This window comes from Ceratotherium simum, chromosome 1, assembly GCF_057802395.1.
Source record: "Ceratotherium simum simum isolate JZ-2026a chromosome 1, ASM5780239v1, whole genome shotgun sequence".
Classification (NCBI taxonomy): domain Eukaryota; kingdom Metazoa; phylum Chordata; class Mammalia; order Perissodactyla; family Rhinocerotidae; genus Ceratotherium; species Ceratotherium simum.
In genome coordinates, this window is record NC_141900.1 from 40,510,791 (window position 1) to 40,529,013 (window position 18,223).

An 18,223-nucleotide genomic window follows, 5' to 3' on the forward strand; every position below is an offset into this window, starting at 1 on the left:
TTTTTTTTTTTTTTAACAAGAATATTAAGTGTCCTTCAAGTTAATAAAATAAAATGGTCTCTTCATCATTTCCTGGTTTCTGATTCAGGACAGCTCTTCATAAATAAGAATGGACAGGTAAGAGGAGCAAGTGCTACAAACTGTATGTCAAAGGAGAGCACGAGAAAGGTCTTTTGAAGTGTTTTGAGCAGGAAACAGCTCAGCCTTTTTAATTAGAAAGCCTACAGCTGGAGGATATGAGGAGGCACAGACTCCTCTAGTATTTTCTGTGGGAGGGGGCAGGGAAATATCCTTCAGGTGTTATTATTGAGTCATTGTATCTTGCAAGATTATATACACCTCTAACCACTGCCAAATAGTTATCTTTTTAAAATATTTTAATTTAAGTCTATTTTTCCTTTTGGCTACAAGAACTACGTGACAAGGATAAGAATTATGTAATGAAGCATCTTTGAAAATAATCAAAAGGCATGAATACTTGCAATGCCCCTCATTTTGGATGTTGAAATGTTTATAACATTATTGCTTTTAATAGAAAGATGTTATTACTCTACATTGTAATGGTTTCCTAAAGTCTTTCATCACTGTTGATTAAAATCATATTGCTTCTATCTGCTAGAATAAACTCATTCACATAAAGCAACCAAAAAAACACACGTTTTCGGGATTGACTCAGGAGACCTCCCTATATCAGAAATCAGATTTAGTAATAAGTGATGCTTAGGTGATGCCCAACTACGATGCAATGGAGTGAGCGTTCTACTACTTCATAATTTCTATGTAACTGTTTTTGTTTTGTTTTATTTTTTAATCTGCTTTTTAGGTAAAAAGAAATTAATTTCTCAACATTGGCAAAAGTAATTTTTCCCCTTCTCTTTCTCTAGGTATCGAGAGACCACCACCTAAGAGTTTTATAGCTAAACATTTAAAAATTCATTACTGGGCATGCAAACCGTTTAGTTTTGTGGTAAACATAATTCTGCTTTTACAATAATAGTAGATATATTGAGTCTGATTCAAATCCAGTAATGAACTGAACACTTCTTAAAGCCCTCAAATCATTTTTGCCTTCTATCAAGTTGAACAAGATTTTTCAAATATTTGTCAGATTAGGAATCAGATTTGTTTAAAAAAAAAAAAAAGAACCTGAATTCTCAGTTCCTGATGTGTTTTGTTGTTGAAATCACTGTGCTTTTAGACCAAGCTATGCCAACTGCTCCTGTGCAAGGATAGATTATATTCACCTACCTCAGTTATCACTGACCCCTGCACAATGTAGTAATTTATGCTGTATATATGCTGTCTTTGCAATTAAAATGATTGAGCCTTAAAAAAATGTGAAAATATTTGTGAAACTGAAGTACAAGAGTAAGAGAGACAGAAATAATATATGGATTATTTTCATTATAGATTCATCAACTTTTGAAAGGTCATTACCAGTCAAACTAATAAAATATATTTTGTCATTTTCTTCATGCATTTGTTCATTTTTTTAGCACATATTATAGGCCGTGGCAGTCTTTTTTTTTTTTTTTTTTTTTTTACCATTTATAATATCTATGAAAGGAAGGTATTTTTCAGTGGTTAAAATATTAATTCTTTCAGTTTGCTACATTACTTAATTCCAAATAAATAAAATTCTTTAAAATGTGTTAGGTATAATTTAAAATGTATTAAAAAATCAGTTTCTTTTCAGTGATTCATTTTTTACATTCACATTAAGATTAAACATTTTTATTCAATTTTTGAAATTGTTCATAGAAAAAATCTGATATTGACTAGAGTTAGGTAAAATATGATCCTGTATGTCCTCTCTAAATTATGGAGTTAAAAATTAACTCTGAAAACTCCATAGCTGAATCTCAGATTTGTTTTCTCAGTAGCACACTAATAGTAAAGTGTATTGACAGAATTATAGCCCATCCAAATTCACATTGTTTTGGCCTTTGAAAAGTCTGGTTAAAAATTCAGAATCCAGCCTGAACAGAAGGTACCTTTATTGTAGAAATTGTGTATTTTTTAAAAAATAAATGGGCTAGGGACTTTTGTTTTACATTTTTGCTCACAATTGACAGTGATTTAAGCCGGTAAAAGAATTTTTATTGATTTCAAGATTAAGTTTAAACATAGATTCTTACATGTGATGGAGTTTTTATTGCTATTTTAAAGATAGGTGTGGGTCAATAATCTCATATAAACAGATGGTTTCAATTCCCTGAATAACCGAATGCGGGAGTGCGAAGGCACAGTACATGTCATGTTTCCATCCCAATATGACATGTTTATTAGACACAGGTCTTAAACAGTGGCGTGAGATGATCTTGGTGGCCCTCTTTTCACTATGTTTTTTTCTTTTTCTTTTAATATTTACCTTTTTTTTTTTAATGGCCTGTTGTCATTTTCTATTCAACATTCTTGTGGAAGGCTCGGAGATCTGATGTTTATATCAGTTATAAACTTCCAACCTTAAAGACAAGAGTTTACACAACTGATGATGGAAGACGGATAGACCCACTAAAATTCTTTTTCCAAATACTACCAAGGTTCTTGTAACAAAGAATGTAGGTTCCATTTCAGCAACTCCAGTTCACTTTAATAATAATTATTATTGTAATTATCAACGTTTTCAGATTTCAGGTGTTTATTTAAGGAGATGTAAGGCATTTTCTACAAGTAGATGGCTACGTTCTATCAGGATATAGCTCGGGATATTTTCAAAGTTATGGATCACTTTCCACTCAGTGGAGAGGAAAAACAGAAAAAGAAAAAAAAGAAAGAAAAGAAAAAAAAAGAGGAGAATCTGAGGTTTTGAAGTTTTTCTCCTGCATACGTTTTTTTTCTTTTGATCATCCCCTCCTCAATGAGGTTTTGAGGGATCAATACATATTTTTTTCCTGAAAACACATATTAATATGACTTTTATTCCACCATACACCCCCCTTCCTGCCTTTTATAGTATTCTTAATCTTGGTAAATCCTGACATCTCTCCATCAATCCATAAATCATGACCCGATCATGAAGTATCACATTTAGCTGCTGTGTTTGTACGTTGGATGTACACCTGCATAATCCAAAGAAATATTTATGTCCCTCACTGCCCATTGACTGTGGAAAAAGACTCTCCCTCTTTTCGTTTTTTGTTAAAGTGTCTCCTCTCTACCCCTTAATTCAGTGGAGCATATGATTTAAGAACAATGAATCCTTTTTACCCCTGCACAGGGATGTATAGGCAGTGGTGACTCATCTGGTTAAACGTATCATTGTGAATTCGTATATTTAAATTCATATTCAGAGATTCTTTGTTTCTGTCGTAACCCCTTTGGCAGGTTCCAACAGCAAGTGTGGCCATTGAGGGGGCGTCCGCCCTGAACCGTGTTCATTGGGCTCAAGCTGGAAAAGAAGTTGCCGTTGGGGACTCAGAAGGCCGTATTTGGATCTACGACGTTGGAGAGGTACATATTTTTTGGTTTTTGTTTTATTTTTTGACTTGTATGTGTGGTTTAAAGACTTAGTGAAATTATTGACAAGACCTTGTGGGCACAAGAGCCCTCTCAAGGGCGTTTGCAAATTTCCATTGACTTCAGTGGGAGTTTGGCAAGACTTCCTCAGGGCCTAATTTGGTCTTCTGTCTCCACACACAGGACACTTTAGTTACTGATCCAGGCTCCTTTTAGAGTGCTGTAAAAATTCTCAGCTATCCTGTGATGAAGCATGGAACTTCCCATCAATTTCATGAGAATGAAAAGTTTGCCAAATTCATCATGCTAACACTGAATTTGGAATTTGTTGTTTACTTTGAAAAGTCAAGTTTTAGGTGGTATGCTCAGCTAAAATGTATGCTATTACTCTTTAATTAATGCATAGCCAATTAAAAAGGCTGAGGTGAATCAGAATTTTATACCATTTTCATGGTATTCGAAGTTATTTTATGAGATATATAACTCCTGATATATCTTGTTACATGATGTGTAAAGTATTTCCGAATATCATGGCACATAAGAAAGGGAAAAAACTACATCTTTTATTTCAGATAAATCTCCTTGAATTTTTATACTACCTTTATTTAATATTACATTATCAATCAATTGTACTTAAGCACATGTGTATTTTTACTATATGAGAAAGTGTTAAAAACTTTCACTTCTGATGAGGTTAAACAATTCTTCCTTAAAGACAACGAAAATGTTGAACTTTCAAGCAAAGCAAAATAAGAGTGTTGTGTAATGCTATTTTGGCGTAATATGAATCTAACATTTGCATTCCAGGGGGAAAATATACCACATTTGTATGCTTAACATCCTAGACCTAGGAAGTGCTCTGTGAGTGCCTGGTAGATGGGCTTAGCTGATCACACTGAGAAGGGTTCTTTATGGTTTCATCAATCAGCATTCTATAAATTTGGCAATCCTAGCTGGTTTGCTCTACAGTGGAACTTTTGATGATATATTATAACTGCTATATGGTAGAGTTGATTGTGTTGAAACAAACTGGATGGTGTTTTGTTGTTGTTGTTTTAATTCAGCCCGAGACAGGGACTGAGTGACGTTAGACGTGAGAGTTTTCTATTTTGGGATGTACAGTTCTAAATAAAACAACTAGAAGAATCTCTTGGTTTTACTGCATGTTATCTATTTCATTAGACACCCCCTTGACTACTCTTGATGCACAAGCTGAGTCATAACAGCAACAAAGACTCTGTTAATATTCATCCCCGGTGGTGAAGATGCAAATGGTCTGGTGACTATTGACGTAGTTTGGAGTCTTTGGGAAAGAGAATACTCTCTGAATCGAAAATGTTGCCATTAGTTTTACAGCAATATTTTCTTCAGTGAGTATTCTTTATATTCAGTGCATCTTTTTCATAATCTTCATCAAAATAAAACTGAAAAACAAAAACAAATATTCTTTATTGGTTCATTTACTAAAAAATTAAAAAGCAAGCAAAGAAGGATTTCTTTATAAAGGACTTCTTTATATTTATATAAAAAGATAGCAAACAAGATTTCTTTCCTTCTTTCTTTCCTTTGTTTATAACAAGTATAATTGTGGAAGAGAAATAGGTGTGGAGACATACTCAGAAACGAAATAGCAGAAAATAGATGAAGTTTAAAAACTCTTTTTTCTGCCTCTCTTGCTTATACATAATGTTATACATAACGTCCCTTAACTCTCTTAAGATTACGTGCAACATTGTTTTATCCAAGAGGCTAGAAAGCAGAATAGTTTATCAATCTGGTTTATTTTAAAAAAGGCCTTTGAAAAGTCTGTATGTTGACCACAAATATTGTGTATATGTATATAGTATATATAATGTATATACACACACATATACATATGTACATACACACACACCATCTCTATGCAATAAGAAAATACAACATGACATACATACAGAATTTTGTGCAATAAAGTGATTTTATAGCCTATGGACAGAATTACTTGAATATGACTCATATTTTGGGAGTATATATGATTTTTCAAAAGTTGCTTTGGCTGATATGTGGCTGCTAAAACTTCTTTCGAGGTTGCTATTATCATTTCTAAATTGTAAAGTGTTATACTCATATTTCTACTATCGTACTGGCAGGTCAGGCTGATTTTCATTTTTGTATTATTGTGCTTACTTTTCTAAGTGATATTACAGACTATAGAAATGTCTGCAACTATGGGCCAGTCTCGCCTATTGTCTGGAGTCTAGACAGACTATAGAAAATTCTCTGTGACATATAATAGGCCAAACAATTTGTAAGGTTGTTTATCCCTACAAATTCACTACCAAGAAAAAAAAGGATATACTATTTTATTGAGAGGAGGTAATATTATAATCATTAAGCCCTTCTCTGAATGACCAAAAATCAGGATAGGCTTATACATTTGAACAGTTCTTTCTGTATTGTTTGACCATATACAAAGCAATCTATAGCTCAGAAAAACTCACACTTAACAAGATAGTTTTGTCTTCAACTATAGTTTTTTTCTTAAGTATTTTTGTAAGGTATTTACAAATTTACCTTGTATTTATTTCTGAGGAAAAATAAAGGGGGGCTTTTCTGTTTCTCTTTGCTCAGCTCTATACCCTATTCTCAGTCTCTGAAGACCAACTGTGTAGAGGCTCCACTTACTAAAAGGAAAGATGACTTTCCTACAGCTGAGCTTAGCTGAAGCCCACCTCTGAGAGACAGTAGATCACTTCATGGGCAAATGCCGCCATTATTGTAATTACTACTGTCTTGTTCACCAGCCTAGAACTGACAGAGCATAACCGTACTTAGAAGAGAAGGGCACCCTCTAAACAGAGCCTCCCCAGCCTTCCAAATCACCTAAACTGCAGAAAGCCAGACAGAGTGCCTTCATGGCAAGCTGGCCCATTTAGAATTTAAGGTCAAATCTAAGCCTGGTACATGGCTGACGAGAGGGAAGGGGTTTGAGCAGGAAGCGATTTAAAAAAGAAAAAATATAGAGGAAGAGAAAAAATATGGCATTGAGAATCAAATTGCCAGTAGACTGTGCTACCATTATCTGTATTCAAAATTGGTCCTCTGGTCCCCATTAAAACTGAACCCCCCACCAAGGTCACGCCGGCCTTTGGATGGAAAACTTTGCTTTGTAGAACCCTCTAGGAAAGAAGATGAAACATTTTTAAATAAGCCTTATAATACAATCTGTATGAGAAAGTAAATGATAGTTTTTAGAGTACACTTTGTCATTCCATTTTCCTTGGGATCTCGGTACATTGAATAGGTGTCCGTCTTCGAGAAGACACCTCACGTTTGTTCTCTCATGGTTGATTTGACTGAGACCTTGGTTAGGCTGAGGAGAAAAGAGGGGGCTGCAGGCTATCTTGTGCCAAGATCCTATTCCAAGAGTGAGGTCGGCTCCACGGCTATGCAATCTGTGCAGTCTCGTAGGGCCCTATGCTTAGAGGAGCCCTGAGCCTGGTTTAAAGCTCTGCTGTCATCCTCTTGCAGTTGTTAAGAAATTTTTCAGGACGGCACCCCACATTTTCATTTTGCACTGAGCCCTGCAAATTATGTAGCCAATACTGCCCACAAGAGTATTGCTCTTAATACCACTCACGACACAAATCAGAAATGAAAAATTTTGGCCTTGACCTAGACCATTAGGAAGAAGGAGAAATCTTTAGAAATGCGCTTAAATGTAGTACATACAGTATGATCTTCTTACAACTACTGTTTGTTAAGACTTTAAAAATGTTGAATGAGAATAGCAATGGCTTTGCATTATAAACATCCTGAAGCCTGTAAAAATAGAGCTGAAACTGCACTGGACATTCTAATTTACCTCCCCACAACCCTGTGTTGATCACATCATAATTTTAACTGAAAGAATAATAGAGTTTTGGGAAAGATCTCTATGATGCCTACTACAGGTGGAGTGGAGAGAGACAGCCTTTCTCTGTCACCTCATTGTCAGGAACTCTCTGATAAGAGACTTCTGTGACGACCAGTGGAGACATCTTCATGCAAGCCCAGCTAGACATGCGTTCTGTGAGACCTGACACTCAACCAGAAGGGCACTGTAGAGAGGGACTCTGGTGTCACCATCATTAACAATCGTCTGTCTCATCTCCTGTCCCAGCTGAGGCTGCAGCTGCCACAGGGAGTCCCAGCACAGTGCCCCCACGATCGTGCCCTCCTCCATTATGTCCAATTATCCTCTATGACTTTTAAGATGATGGCAGAGAGCAGTGGCTTGAATCCAGATTTACTGATGCAATTTATTATGAACTTCTGAAGAGGTAAACAGAAGACTGTGTATGAGCTCACCAAAATCACCAGATTGAGTTTGTCCATCTCTTTTTTTTCTTTTTTTTACATCTCAATGGCAAAGGTGTGAGTAATATCTCAGGGCCTGTGACTAAGGAGATAAAATATAAAACAGCAATGTTTTCAGGTAGGCCACATGATGCTTTGTTTATATAGCAAACCTTTTTGGTTGTTTCATTTCAGCATTGTATCTGGAAGATATACTGTACACATTTATTTTCACACGTAGGGGTCTATTTTCTTTGCAGAGCAGGTGCTTAACTCCTATTAGCATAAATGGAAGTTATGTGAATTCAATGACAGACAGAGAAGACCCCTTTTATTATTTGGCTATAATTTTTATTCTATTTGTGCATCTTAAAAGTTACTTACATAGACAGTGGTTGTGTGTACCATTTAAATTTTCTAAGATCTTAAATTAAAAATGAGTCTCGCTATTGAATAAGTTTTGAGAATTTTTCTCTCCAAACCATGGGATGCAATCTGTTTGTTTTGGAGCTGTATGATCCCATTCAATTAACGGAAACATGGGTAAGATAACAAGTCATAAATTAACTACAAATATAACCTGAAAATGTTGAGTGTATTCTGCTTCAGAATACACTCGTAGAGAGCTATTAATCATTGTTGGATTTTTTTAATGATGTGCAAACACACATATTTTATAGAATTAAAAATAAGAATTACTCTCTGCCATGGCTCCTTTACTGAATAGCAAGCTTCTCTATATATACAGAGCTGACTTGAACAGCACATGGGCCAGTGAGTATAGAATTATTCACGTGTCCTGATGATTGATAGTCAGCCTATCTACCTGTCTTTCTTGCAGATGTGTTTTATAGAAAGCCCGTTGCCATTGTTAATGCTTCAGTGCTGTCACACAGATGCGGCTGTCACAAATATTCCCTAACAACTATGTTTGCTGCTTATCTGAATTAGCTAGAATGCTGTTTGTAGCTCCAGTTTTCAAAGAAGCAGTTTATCTTGCACCTCCTATTATTTCTCTTTCCATTAACCTCTTCCAGGGAAGATTTTGTTTTCAGTTGTGAAAAATACACGCAAGTTTCAAATCCCTGATTATATGTCTACAGTCGTCAAATGATAAAATTCCAAAATCGTTTTCAGCTTTAAATAGAATTTGAAAAGTAAAATGGCAACTTTAAAACTGTAATTTGGGAGATGAGTCAGTCTTATCACCCTAACTTTATTTGTTTGGTATCTCATTCACTAATTACCTGAGAAAACTTGCATTCATCTTTAAATTTTAACCCTAAACTGTGGCAACATTTCAAATAGCTTGTTTGATATGACTATTTGGGGGCTAAAAGAATAGCAGTAATTTTATTACAAATTTCAATAAATACAATAAATTTGACATTTGTTAATATATTAGAAGGCCTTGAAAAATTCTTGGAAAGGAAAAATGCAGGTGAATATGAGAGATCAAATGTAACTGCTGAAAACGTAAAGCATAATTTCAGTATACTCAGTAAAATATACTCAGTGTTTATTTGAGTATATTTTAAAGCTGAAATCACAAATTAGAATGAAAAGTTTATTTGGAATCCCACCAGGAAAGATGACCTATGAAATGTACTTTAGAATGATGGCCAAGGTGTAATGTACAAAGACTATTAAAAGGTGCCTCAAACAGTTTTCGTAGCCAGCTAGGATAAGAATAAAAGGAAAGAGATTCGATGAGCCATTTCTCTTGTACTTTTAAATAGCAGTTCGATGTAGTAGCATCTGATAAACTAGAAGTTCTGGGAGTTAAAAAGAATTTGAGTGACACAAAATAAATACAATACATTTATGGTTTTTAAGTAGATTACACCCGGCAGTAATTGTTTCTGTGTGGAACTACTTTGTGTTTTCCAGTAGGACAGGGCCTACATAAATTTTCCACCAGAAGTTTGTGCCCTGAATATCGATAACCCCACTCTGTGGGGAAGGGGTGTGCAGAACACAAAATTTGAAGTTAAACTGAAATTTGGGGGTTAATTCAAATAAGAGTTTCTTAATGAAAAAGAACTGCATTTGAAATCAGTCAATTTAATTATTGTGCTTTATAAAGGCCATTCTTCCCTGGTGGTGATGAACCTGACAGTGTAGCTAAGCTTTGGCAGCCTCCAGAAGAGCTGGGCTCAGCTTACCAAAGTCCAGCTATAATCACCCAAAACACTTGTGTTTCTCATTATGTGAATGTGGCCATAAGTTGCTAGATGCCTGAAAGTCTGCTAGTACTGACTTGTTCTTCAATGGATAAACAATGCTATTTTCTTTAGCTGATGCAAAACATTTCTTTTGGTTTTCCCTCCATGGAAAAGACAAGACTTTGGCATAAATTATTCCATGGTGCCAAATATCCAGATAAAAACTGAAGATCCAAATACCAAATTCTGTCGATAACATCTAGATATTTGATGACATAGAAACAAAACATCTCAATTTTCAACTGGACTTTTCCATTTTTACCTGAATTTTTATTGTCATAGCCACAACACCATTCAGTTAAGTCAAAAGCACAAAGGCATATTTGTGTGGGCAGATTTGGGGTTGCTAATAAATATAATTATATAAAATAAGCTACTTTAAAATAATATATTAATTCATTTCCTTGTCATAATAAATTATATATATTTGAAATAAAATAATTTGGTTAAATGTATGATTGTAATTTTAGTATTAACTTGATTTCTTCTAGGAAAAGTGCTTAATTTAAAAAAGAAAAGAAAAAGTGCTATTAATTTCAATTAATGTTATAATTATTCATCTTATAGTGAATGTAGTAGCAGTGGCTTTCATTTTGATAATTATATATGTAGAAGACCATGATTAAACTAATTATTATATAAATAGTGTGCTTATTCAGGTAGCATTAGTTTATAAAAATGGATTTATAGGATTAATATCTTTTCAAACCACTTTTTTTTTCTGAATTGATAAGAAAATACTTAAGACTTTTATGTATTATGGAGTAGTTGATTAAATGAAAAGAAAACCCTAATATCTAATTTTATAAAAACCAAATTAATGTGTGTGTAGTAATTTGCAATATTCAGTGAAATTCGTATATTCCCATTTTGGTAATAAATGGTCTATGAATATAAACCTTCTGAAACAAGTACCAGTTTGTATAATTAATCATTTTTATGATTCTTCTGTGGCTTCAAACTGTCATCTTCAATAGCAGTTTGGATTCTGAAGCAGTCGTTAATTATAGTGTTAATTTTTTTTATGGCTGACAAAATTGTGTTTAGTTTTAGAATTTCAAAACTGCTAAATTTCGTCTTGAAAAATTACTGCTTAGAACAGTAGCCTCAAATCAGAGCTTAGACCAGCCGAGCATGAAGCTGCTCGAGGCATCGGAGTCTAGATTAACGCTGGCCTGTATAGAAACGGAGAGTTATTTGTTTCTTACACGTGTATGCGTACTACTATTGGTATATCTAAAATATAATATGAAATCAAATGTCTGCTTATGCATGTGTATGTGTAAATATTTATATGCCATATAGGTTGGACTTGCAAAGTGAGGAAGTGAATGAATCATTATATTCTACTTTCCAGGAAGGTTTGCATGAATTTTTGAGACTGTCAGCTATCAGAGCATCTTTTACATTTTAAAACATGAATTATTTATCATTTAGGGAATATCAAAGCTTAACATTGTAGAAGAAGTTTTGCAGTCTTACTGGTAGATAAACTGATTAGTGGTCCATTCCCTAAGATCTTTCTCCTCATGGCAAGCCAATAGTTTCTCAACATTTCGATGAAATCTTTTTTTTATTTGTTTCAGCATTAAGGACCCTTAGGTAAAAAGTGAAACCTTCTAGTGTCCTAAAGACTAGCCACCCTTTTGACTTGGAAAAAAAAATTCAGTTTGGCTTCCCTCCTTTCTTTAATCACGTTCCTCGGTAGAGGTTTACTCGTTGTTAGGGTGCCACGTGCACAGAAACATGCACAATGTAGATACCTGACATTGTCCATTTGGACAGGATAACCTAGCCGAGCACAGTGCCTGACACATAATAGGCACTCAATGAATATTTGCGTGAATGAATGTTGCACATGTGAAGTTGACGGTTAAGGGAAAGTTGAATTGTGTGGAGCATTCCGAGTGCAGCCTGCAAATTGGCTATAGATTGATGGTCAGGAAAAAATAGTCCTAACATTTAACTATAAAATATATTTAGAAAAGAGTGCTGTTCTTCCTCCTCAGTCTCTATCCTGGTCCCTCTCCCTTCCTGTGCTTTTAAAAGTGAGCAATTGGCCACTAGTGTAATGAAAGCCTAACAGTTGATTCAAATAGTTGTCAAACCACTGGAAAAATGCTTCCTTTTCATTGTGCTTTTTTTGGACACTATAGATATGGTAAATCATGAGCTACATTATAAAAATACCTTTTATGCCCAAACATTCAGTAGGAGGGAATGACATTTCTTTTATTACCTTGGTAAATGTTTTTAAGGTGTTTAGCAACAAGCCTTCTTTTTGTCAAAACTGCTTAGATGCAATGGTTGCTAGGAATTTACTAGAAAACCTATAGTTAATGATATCAGGAAGAGAAGAGATATATGTTTAGTCAGCTAATATGACAGATCAGCTTGAGAAGCACATGCTTTTTCGTTTCCTTGTCATTTTTCTTGATCTTTTCTGTTATGGAAAAAGAGCGGTAAGAAGTTTAAAAAGTTATTTTCCATTATTGCCCATCAGCCAATGTTTTTAGCATTTTTTTCCATCTTTTGGACAGAGAGATAGATTGTTCCAAATAACAGAAAAAATAATGCTTAAAAGATTTCTGAAGAAAGGAGGATAAGATTTTAATACAAATATGAACAAGGTCATCTTTAGGCCTTAGTGAATTAACTCTTTCTTCAGCTGTTTGACATCTTTTTCCTCCACAGGTAAAAACTTCAGAATTTTGTCATGCTTCCTATAATGCTAAATTTTAACATGAAGAATATTTTAAAATGTTCGTTTTTTAAGAATAATGTTTAAAATAAGTGATTATTTTCTTCAGTGTTTACTGGTTTATTGAAATTGATATAGACCCATATTTGCTACTATTTACTTTTGACTTTTATGTTCTATCTTTATTTCTTTCCTTCATTGGGTGGTAATGGATTTTTTAAAAGTGTTGTTCTAACAAACATGCTATAAAAGTCAACCACTCATTTAAAGATACTAGGAAGAGAACTTTTGCAGAGAAATCTCAAACTTCATGGGTGGATGCGAGTTCCCTTAGACAGGATTTTCAGATAAAAGAAATTCTGTCTTTCTTAATCAAAAATAGTTAGGTATCATCAGACTACTGTAGGTTAGCATGCTGCTAAATTTCACAGAAATTTTAACCTACTGACCGGTAATAGCAGACGTTACAGAATGGAGGCTAATGTAACTTCCACTTTCTGGACTTCTCTAAAACTGCTGTAAATACTAAGTTACCACACAGTATATCTTTTTGTGGTAGAACACTGTTGTATATTTACACCCTCTGTATACTGCATTCTGGCTTGGAATTTCGGTCTGTGGTTTCATCCATTGTTACCAGTGATGCTAGTCTCTCCCGAGAGTTAAATACAGTGGAGCTGCATTTATGTGAAACGAGTGTGCTTGGTTGTTCCAGCGGCTGTTTCATTGCTTATTACCTCCCACTTTGCTTCCATCTGTGTGTGTGGCAACAAGAATTGTCCTAAAAAATATAGGCTCCCTCTGAACACAAACGTGTATTTGTATACTAGTAAATCCACAATCTCATGAATTGGGGTGCCATTAATAATTGTACTTTTTAAAAGCTTTTAGAGCTTAGAGGAGTTTAGCAGTCCTTCTGTGGAAACTGATGTATGCTTCCAGGGTTTCTGTAAATGCATTAATAAAAAAAAAAAATCAATGCATATTTAAAGTGAAAAGGTAATTTGTAAGATATCTTTTTAACAGAAAACTTTAATTTGTAGGTTAATACAGGAGATGAATTGTCGTGTATCTGTTTGGAATCAATGGTTAACATAATCACCCCAGAATTTTTTTAATGACTCCATTTAATTGAAAGATTGCAAAGATGCTGATGAACCACACATCCGTGGAATATTTATCCTGAAACCTAGAGTCCTACTCATTTTAATTTGTTTGCCATGCTTAATGTATCTGAGAAACCAAACTGAAATTATAGAATACTTCTCTAATGTCTTAATTATCCAAGATTTTTTTTTTAATTAATCTACTTTTATACTAAGCGATGCCTGAGACAGATATTTTTACCATAAAAAGTATAGCATTGGGCTGGTAGGAGTTACTGCAGGTAGTGCAGCTATATTTAAATCAGCTGCTGGGTACTATAAACCCTTTAAAATTACTAACAAATGAGGGAGGCTTGACTGAGGACTATTCAAAATGGTTAGCCATGTACTTATAAAAAGGGACACATAAATGATATTTGTGTGTTTAACCCTGGTTATAAAAAGTCATTTGATTTTTATAACAGCATGTTCAGCGGTTACAAAGCCTGACGAGCTAAAAATGCAGACTCCCACTGTAGAAAGTGCCATAACAAGGAAATAGCTAGATAAAGCTGTAATGGGCATATTTGAAAAATAAAAAATACGTATGTATATGTATACATATGTGTATATTTATAAGGAATAATTAGACTTCCAACTTGATTTTTTAAATGAGCAATAAAAAGTACTCTGGCAGAATTTTTCTTGGGATCTGAAAGAACCCTTTCCGGACACTCGGCTCATGAAAGTGAGCTATTTTTAAAAGTGTAACTATTTAGGAAATGATTTGTGTAGGTTTGTAAGACATCAAATGTGATAAAATATAAGGCATAATTCTAAAAAAATGTAGCTCTATCTAGATGAAAAGAAGAAAATGGAAGAAAGAAAACGGGAAGGAAGTAAAAAAAAATTGGAGGAGGGGGAAGGTGCATTAAGAAGGAAGAAGAGGAACAACAACATCATTTATTCAGGGTTTATAATGTGCCAAGCACTGTGCTAAGCTCGTTATAGTTTTTTGTCTTGTTTAATATTCACAACAGTCCTGGGAGTCAAGTCTCAAAATTCCTTCCTCACAAATGAGGAAGTGAAGATCAGAAATGTTAAAACATAAATTTCCTAAAGACACACAGCAAATAAGCGGCAGAGCTGGGAAAGAAATCATGATGTGGCTGATATGCGAGGTGGAAAAAAGTCAACCCTGGCTCCGTTCTCAAAATCTACCGATTCTGCAATCTACGCCTTCCTTAAAGTGCGCAGGAAGCCAAGACGCCCAGTGATTAGACAGATGTGTTATTTCAGGGTGGGGTGGGGCTGGGTCCAGAAGCACCCTCCAGTCCACTCAGGCAGGTAAAATGGGAAAGGGCAGATCCAGGACACAGCCGCTGACAGTGGGGGTGGGGAGAGAACTAAAATGATCCATTTTTATGAATTTATCCATAACTTTTGGACTTCTGTTTTTTATTTTTGACCTTTTGTCTCCCAAGAATCTTAGAAGATTAAAAACGCAATCTTTAGACTCTTTTTGCAGGTGATTCAAAACACATTTCCCGCCTGCCATTCTGCCTTGGTATGCAGGCATTTCTTAAAGGGGTGAGGCTCCTGATTGCCCCACAGTAACATGTGAAAGTTACGTGGACTTTAGCAAATCATTTAGCTCCCTGTACTTCTGTTTCCTGCCTGCTAAAGAGAGGTACCCTGTTCCTTAATGTCTTTACATAGTAATCATCAGAATTAATTCTTAAAAAAAAAAAAACAAAACTACAAAAATGGTATAGAATTGATATGTATGCCACTTACATATCATTTTTAGGAAGGCTTTCAATCTGAGTGACAGTTTAAAGAAAAAGAGTGCATGACTATTCCTTGATGAACTCATAGTACTTTCTTCACTTGGATTACCTTTCTCCTCCTCTCCACATCTCTGTTGATGGTCAGACACCATCATCCTCATTTTACAATCGAGGCAATGAGAGGTTAAGTGCCTGACCATTGCCAGTAACCGAGATGAGAGCAGGACTTATGTCTCCTGTCCAAATCTGAGATTCATTTTACCTCCTCCTTATGGGCAAATTGCTACCTCAGAAACTACCTTTGGCTTTAGTTCCCTCAGCTGTAAAAGTAGGGCCATCTCATATCTATAAAACGTAGTCAATCTTAGAGCTAAGATTTTATTATCTCGGGAATCAGAGCCCTGAGTGCTTTGGGCATAAAAATCCTTTATAAATTTAGCAAAAAATTAGAAAACAGTCATCTAACAGAAGGTGAACTGGCTATTGGTGAACTCTGTTTATGAAGCAGTGGGAAAATCTGAGTCATTCCTGACCTGGGATGTGGATTTCAGTGGATGAATCTGAAGACAGAAAATGTTTCCAGATCCACTTCGATTCAGTACAATACTGGACAATTTTTACAAGTCGTTCTCTCCGGCATTCTCTTGATATAACTACGGGCTATTTCCTTCACAGTGCTTCTCATATATTTTTTTGATTGAAATTAATTGACTGAAATTATTCATCACCATTAGAAATTTGTGAATGTTTTTCCTATCACAAATGCAAATTGTTTGAAAATTATTCTAAACTATTATTTTCAGGGGGAAAAAAATCCATAGTGATGCTCTAGATTTTGCCTTTAATGCCTTGATAAAAACTTGAAAAGATGCTGAAGCCATGTCATTAACATGCCATTTGCTTCCCTGCTACTTGGTTGACACACAACACATATCAGGAAATGTTACAGTTGTCACTGTAAGAAGGTAAATTTTAGGCTATTCACTTTTTGAGTGTCAGTGAAGTTTAAAAAAAAAAAAAACTGTGGCAGTACTCACACATTTTGACCTAAGAAAACATGGTAATTAATTTTTGTCTGTATTTCATAGTTGTCATATGCCAAAATGATTCACTGCTATATCTTTAATCCCGAGCCTAGAGCCTGGCATACAGTTGGTACTCAGTCCATGCTGATTGAATAAATTTGCATGCTAGAAGGACACGAGAGCAATCTTTTTCTTTAAGAAACATGAGCAAAGATTTTTCCTACTTAATGATTAAGGTATTGTCGGATTGAAAGTCTCAGATGTATTTATGCTCATGAGGCTCCTTTGTAGCCATTTCTAATCAAAGAGTACCAGGTGAGAAGAGTCAGGAACTGCTAAGACTAAGGACAGTTCGGGCCAAACAGATGCTGTGTGCAGCCAAAGGTGTAGAATGAAAGAGCGGTCTTCTTGTTTATAAGAGCACCTGTTTGGTCTTACCTACAAGTAATTCAAATGCCAAAAATTATTACTTTGGGTTTGGAAACAACCTGTGAATACACATTCACACATTCAAGCTCAGATTATACTTAAAGTGCTTCCTGATGGTGATATTTAATTCTAAAAATGGGGCAGTCTGCAGTTCACCTTCTAAATCTAACATTACAATTGTCTTGGGTTATTTTTATAGTCAAACTAGATGCAAAAGTGTGTAATAGGATGAGGTGGGTAAATTTAAGTTTCTAGAAGCAATTGTATTTTTATCTAGAATTTTTTTTTGAAGCAAAGCAAACTAACATTTCTATGAAGTTTATGGTATTCTAGAGAGGAAAATACTTGGCAGAACAAGTTTTTTATAAAAACAAACTTCTAATATTTTTCCCAACCTAAATGAAACTTTCACAGATCAAAAAGAGGACTAAATATGTTAGAATACTGTGAAACCTTTTTAAGGACAAGTGTTGGTATTGTAGTACTGTTATTCCCACCCCTGTGGAAAAGGTCAAATGTAGTGCCAGTGTAGGGTATTTTTGTTTGTTTATCAGAAGCACTGAAATTTAATAAAATTTATTTTTGAAAAGTTAGATGTGCAATTTTGTATGTCATAAATGATACTCGATTCTGTCCCAAACTGTATCTGGGCACAGATTCAAACCTTAATGTTTCACAATCTTTATTAATGTCATTTCTTAACAGTCTTGCCATTACTACTACATGAAACTACTACATGTAAACATATTTACCTATTTTCTTGTTTTAGTATATAATTTCTATATATTGATATCAATAAAACATTACGTATGGCATCATATGTTAACTTAAACTTGTACCATTTTAACCAATAATATAGTGTTATGTTTAGGAGCAAAACGCCTAGCGTATATTGCTCTTTATGTATTATTGGTGAGACCTGCTGTTTTCCAATGTTTAAAGTTATATGAAGTTATGAAGTGCTTTAGCTTTAGCTTGATTCTCACCTTCTATGAGAAAAAGTTATAAATATGTTAGCGTGATTGGCTTTTGTTTCCTCTTGGGCTTTTGTTTTGTGGTTCTTTTTGGAAGGACTTGGTCAGGAGCTGGAGGAAAGAAAAGGAACAGTTGACCTATTCTTTCAGAAAAATATGATACCAATCCTTTGCCGCTTATGCTTTTTGTTAGTTCTTTGGTATCATTTATTTCGAGA

General features: G+C 34.7%; 1 protein-coding gene and 1 long non-coding RNA gene across 2 annotated transcripts in view; one reads left to right on the forward strand and one right to left on the reverse strand.

Moving 5' to 3' along the window:
- The window catches only part of DYNC1I1 (dynein cytoplasmic 1 intermediate chain 1), a 262,229-nt gene that overhangs the window by 241,363 nt on the left and 2,643 nt on the right, over window positions 1-18,223 (forward strand). Inside the window, exon 14 of the mRNA XM_004431372.3 lies at window positions 3,328-3,453. Within this exon, the coding sequence (XP_004431429.1) occupies window positions 3,328-3,453 (126 nt within the window). The remainder of the gene's footprint in view (window positions 1-3,327; window positions 3,454-18,223) is intronic.
- Window positions 4,104-18,223, reverse strand: part of LOC147918184 (uncharacterized) — a 32,380-nt gene continuing 18,260 nt past the window's right edge. The window contains exon 3 of the long non-coding RNA XR_015549734.1: window positions 4,104-4,883. This is a non-coding gene — a long non-coding RNA (uncharacterized LOC147918184). The remainder of the gene's footprint in view (window positions 4,884-18,223) is intronic.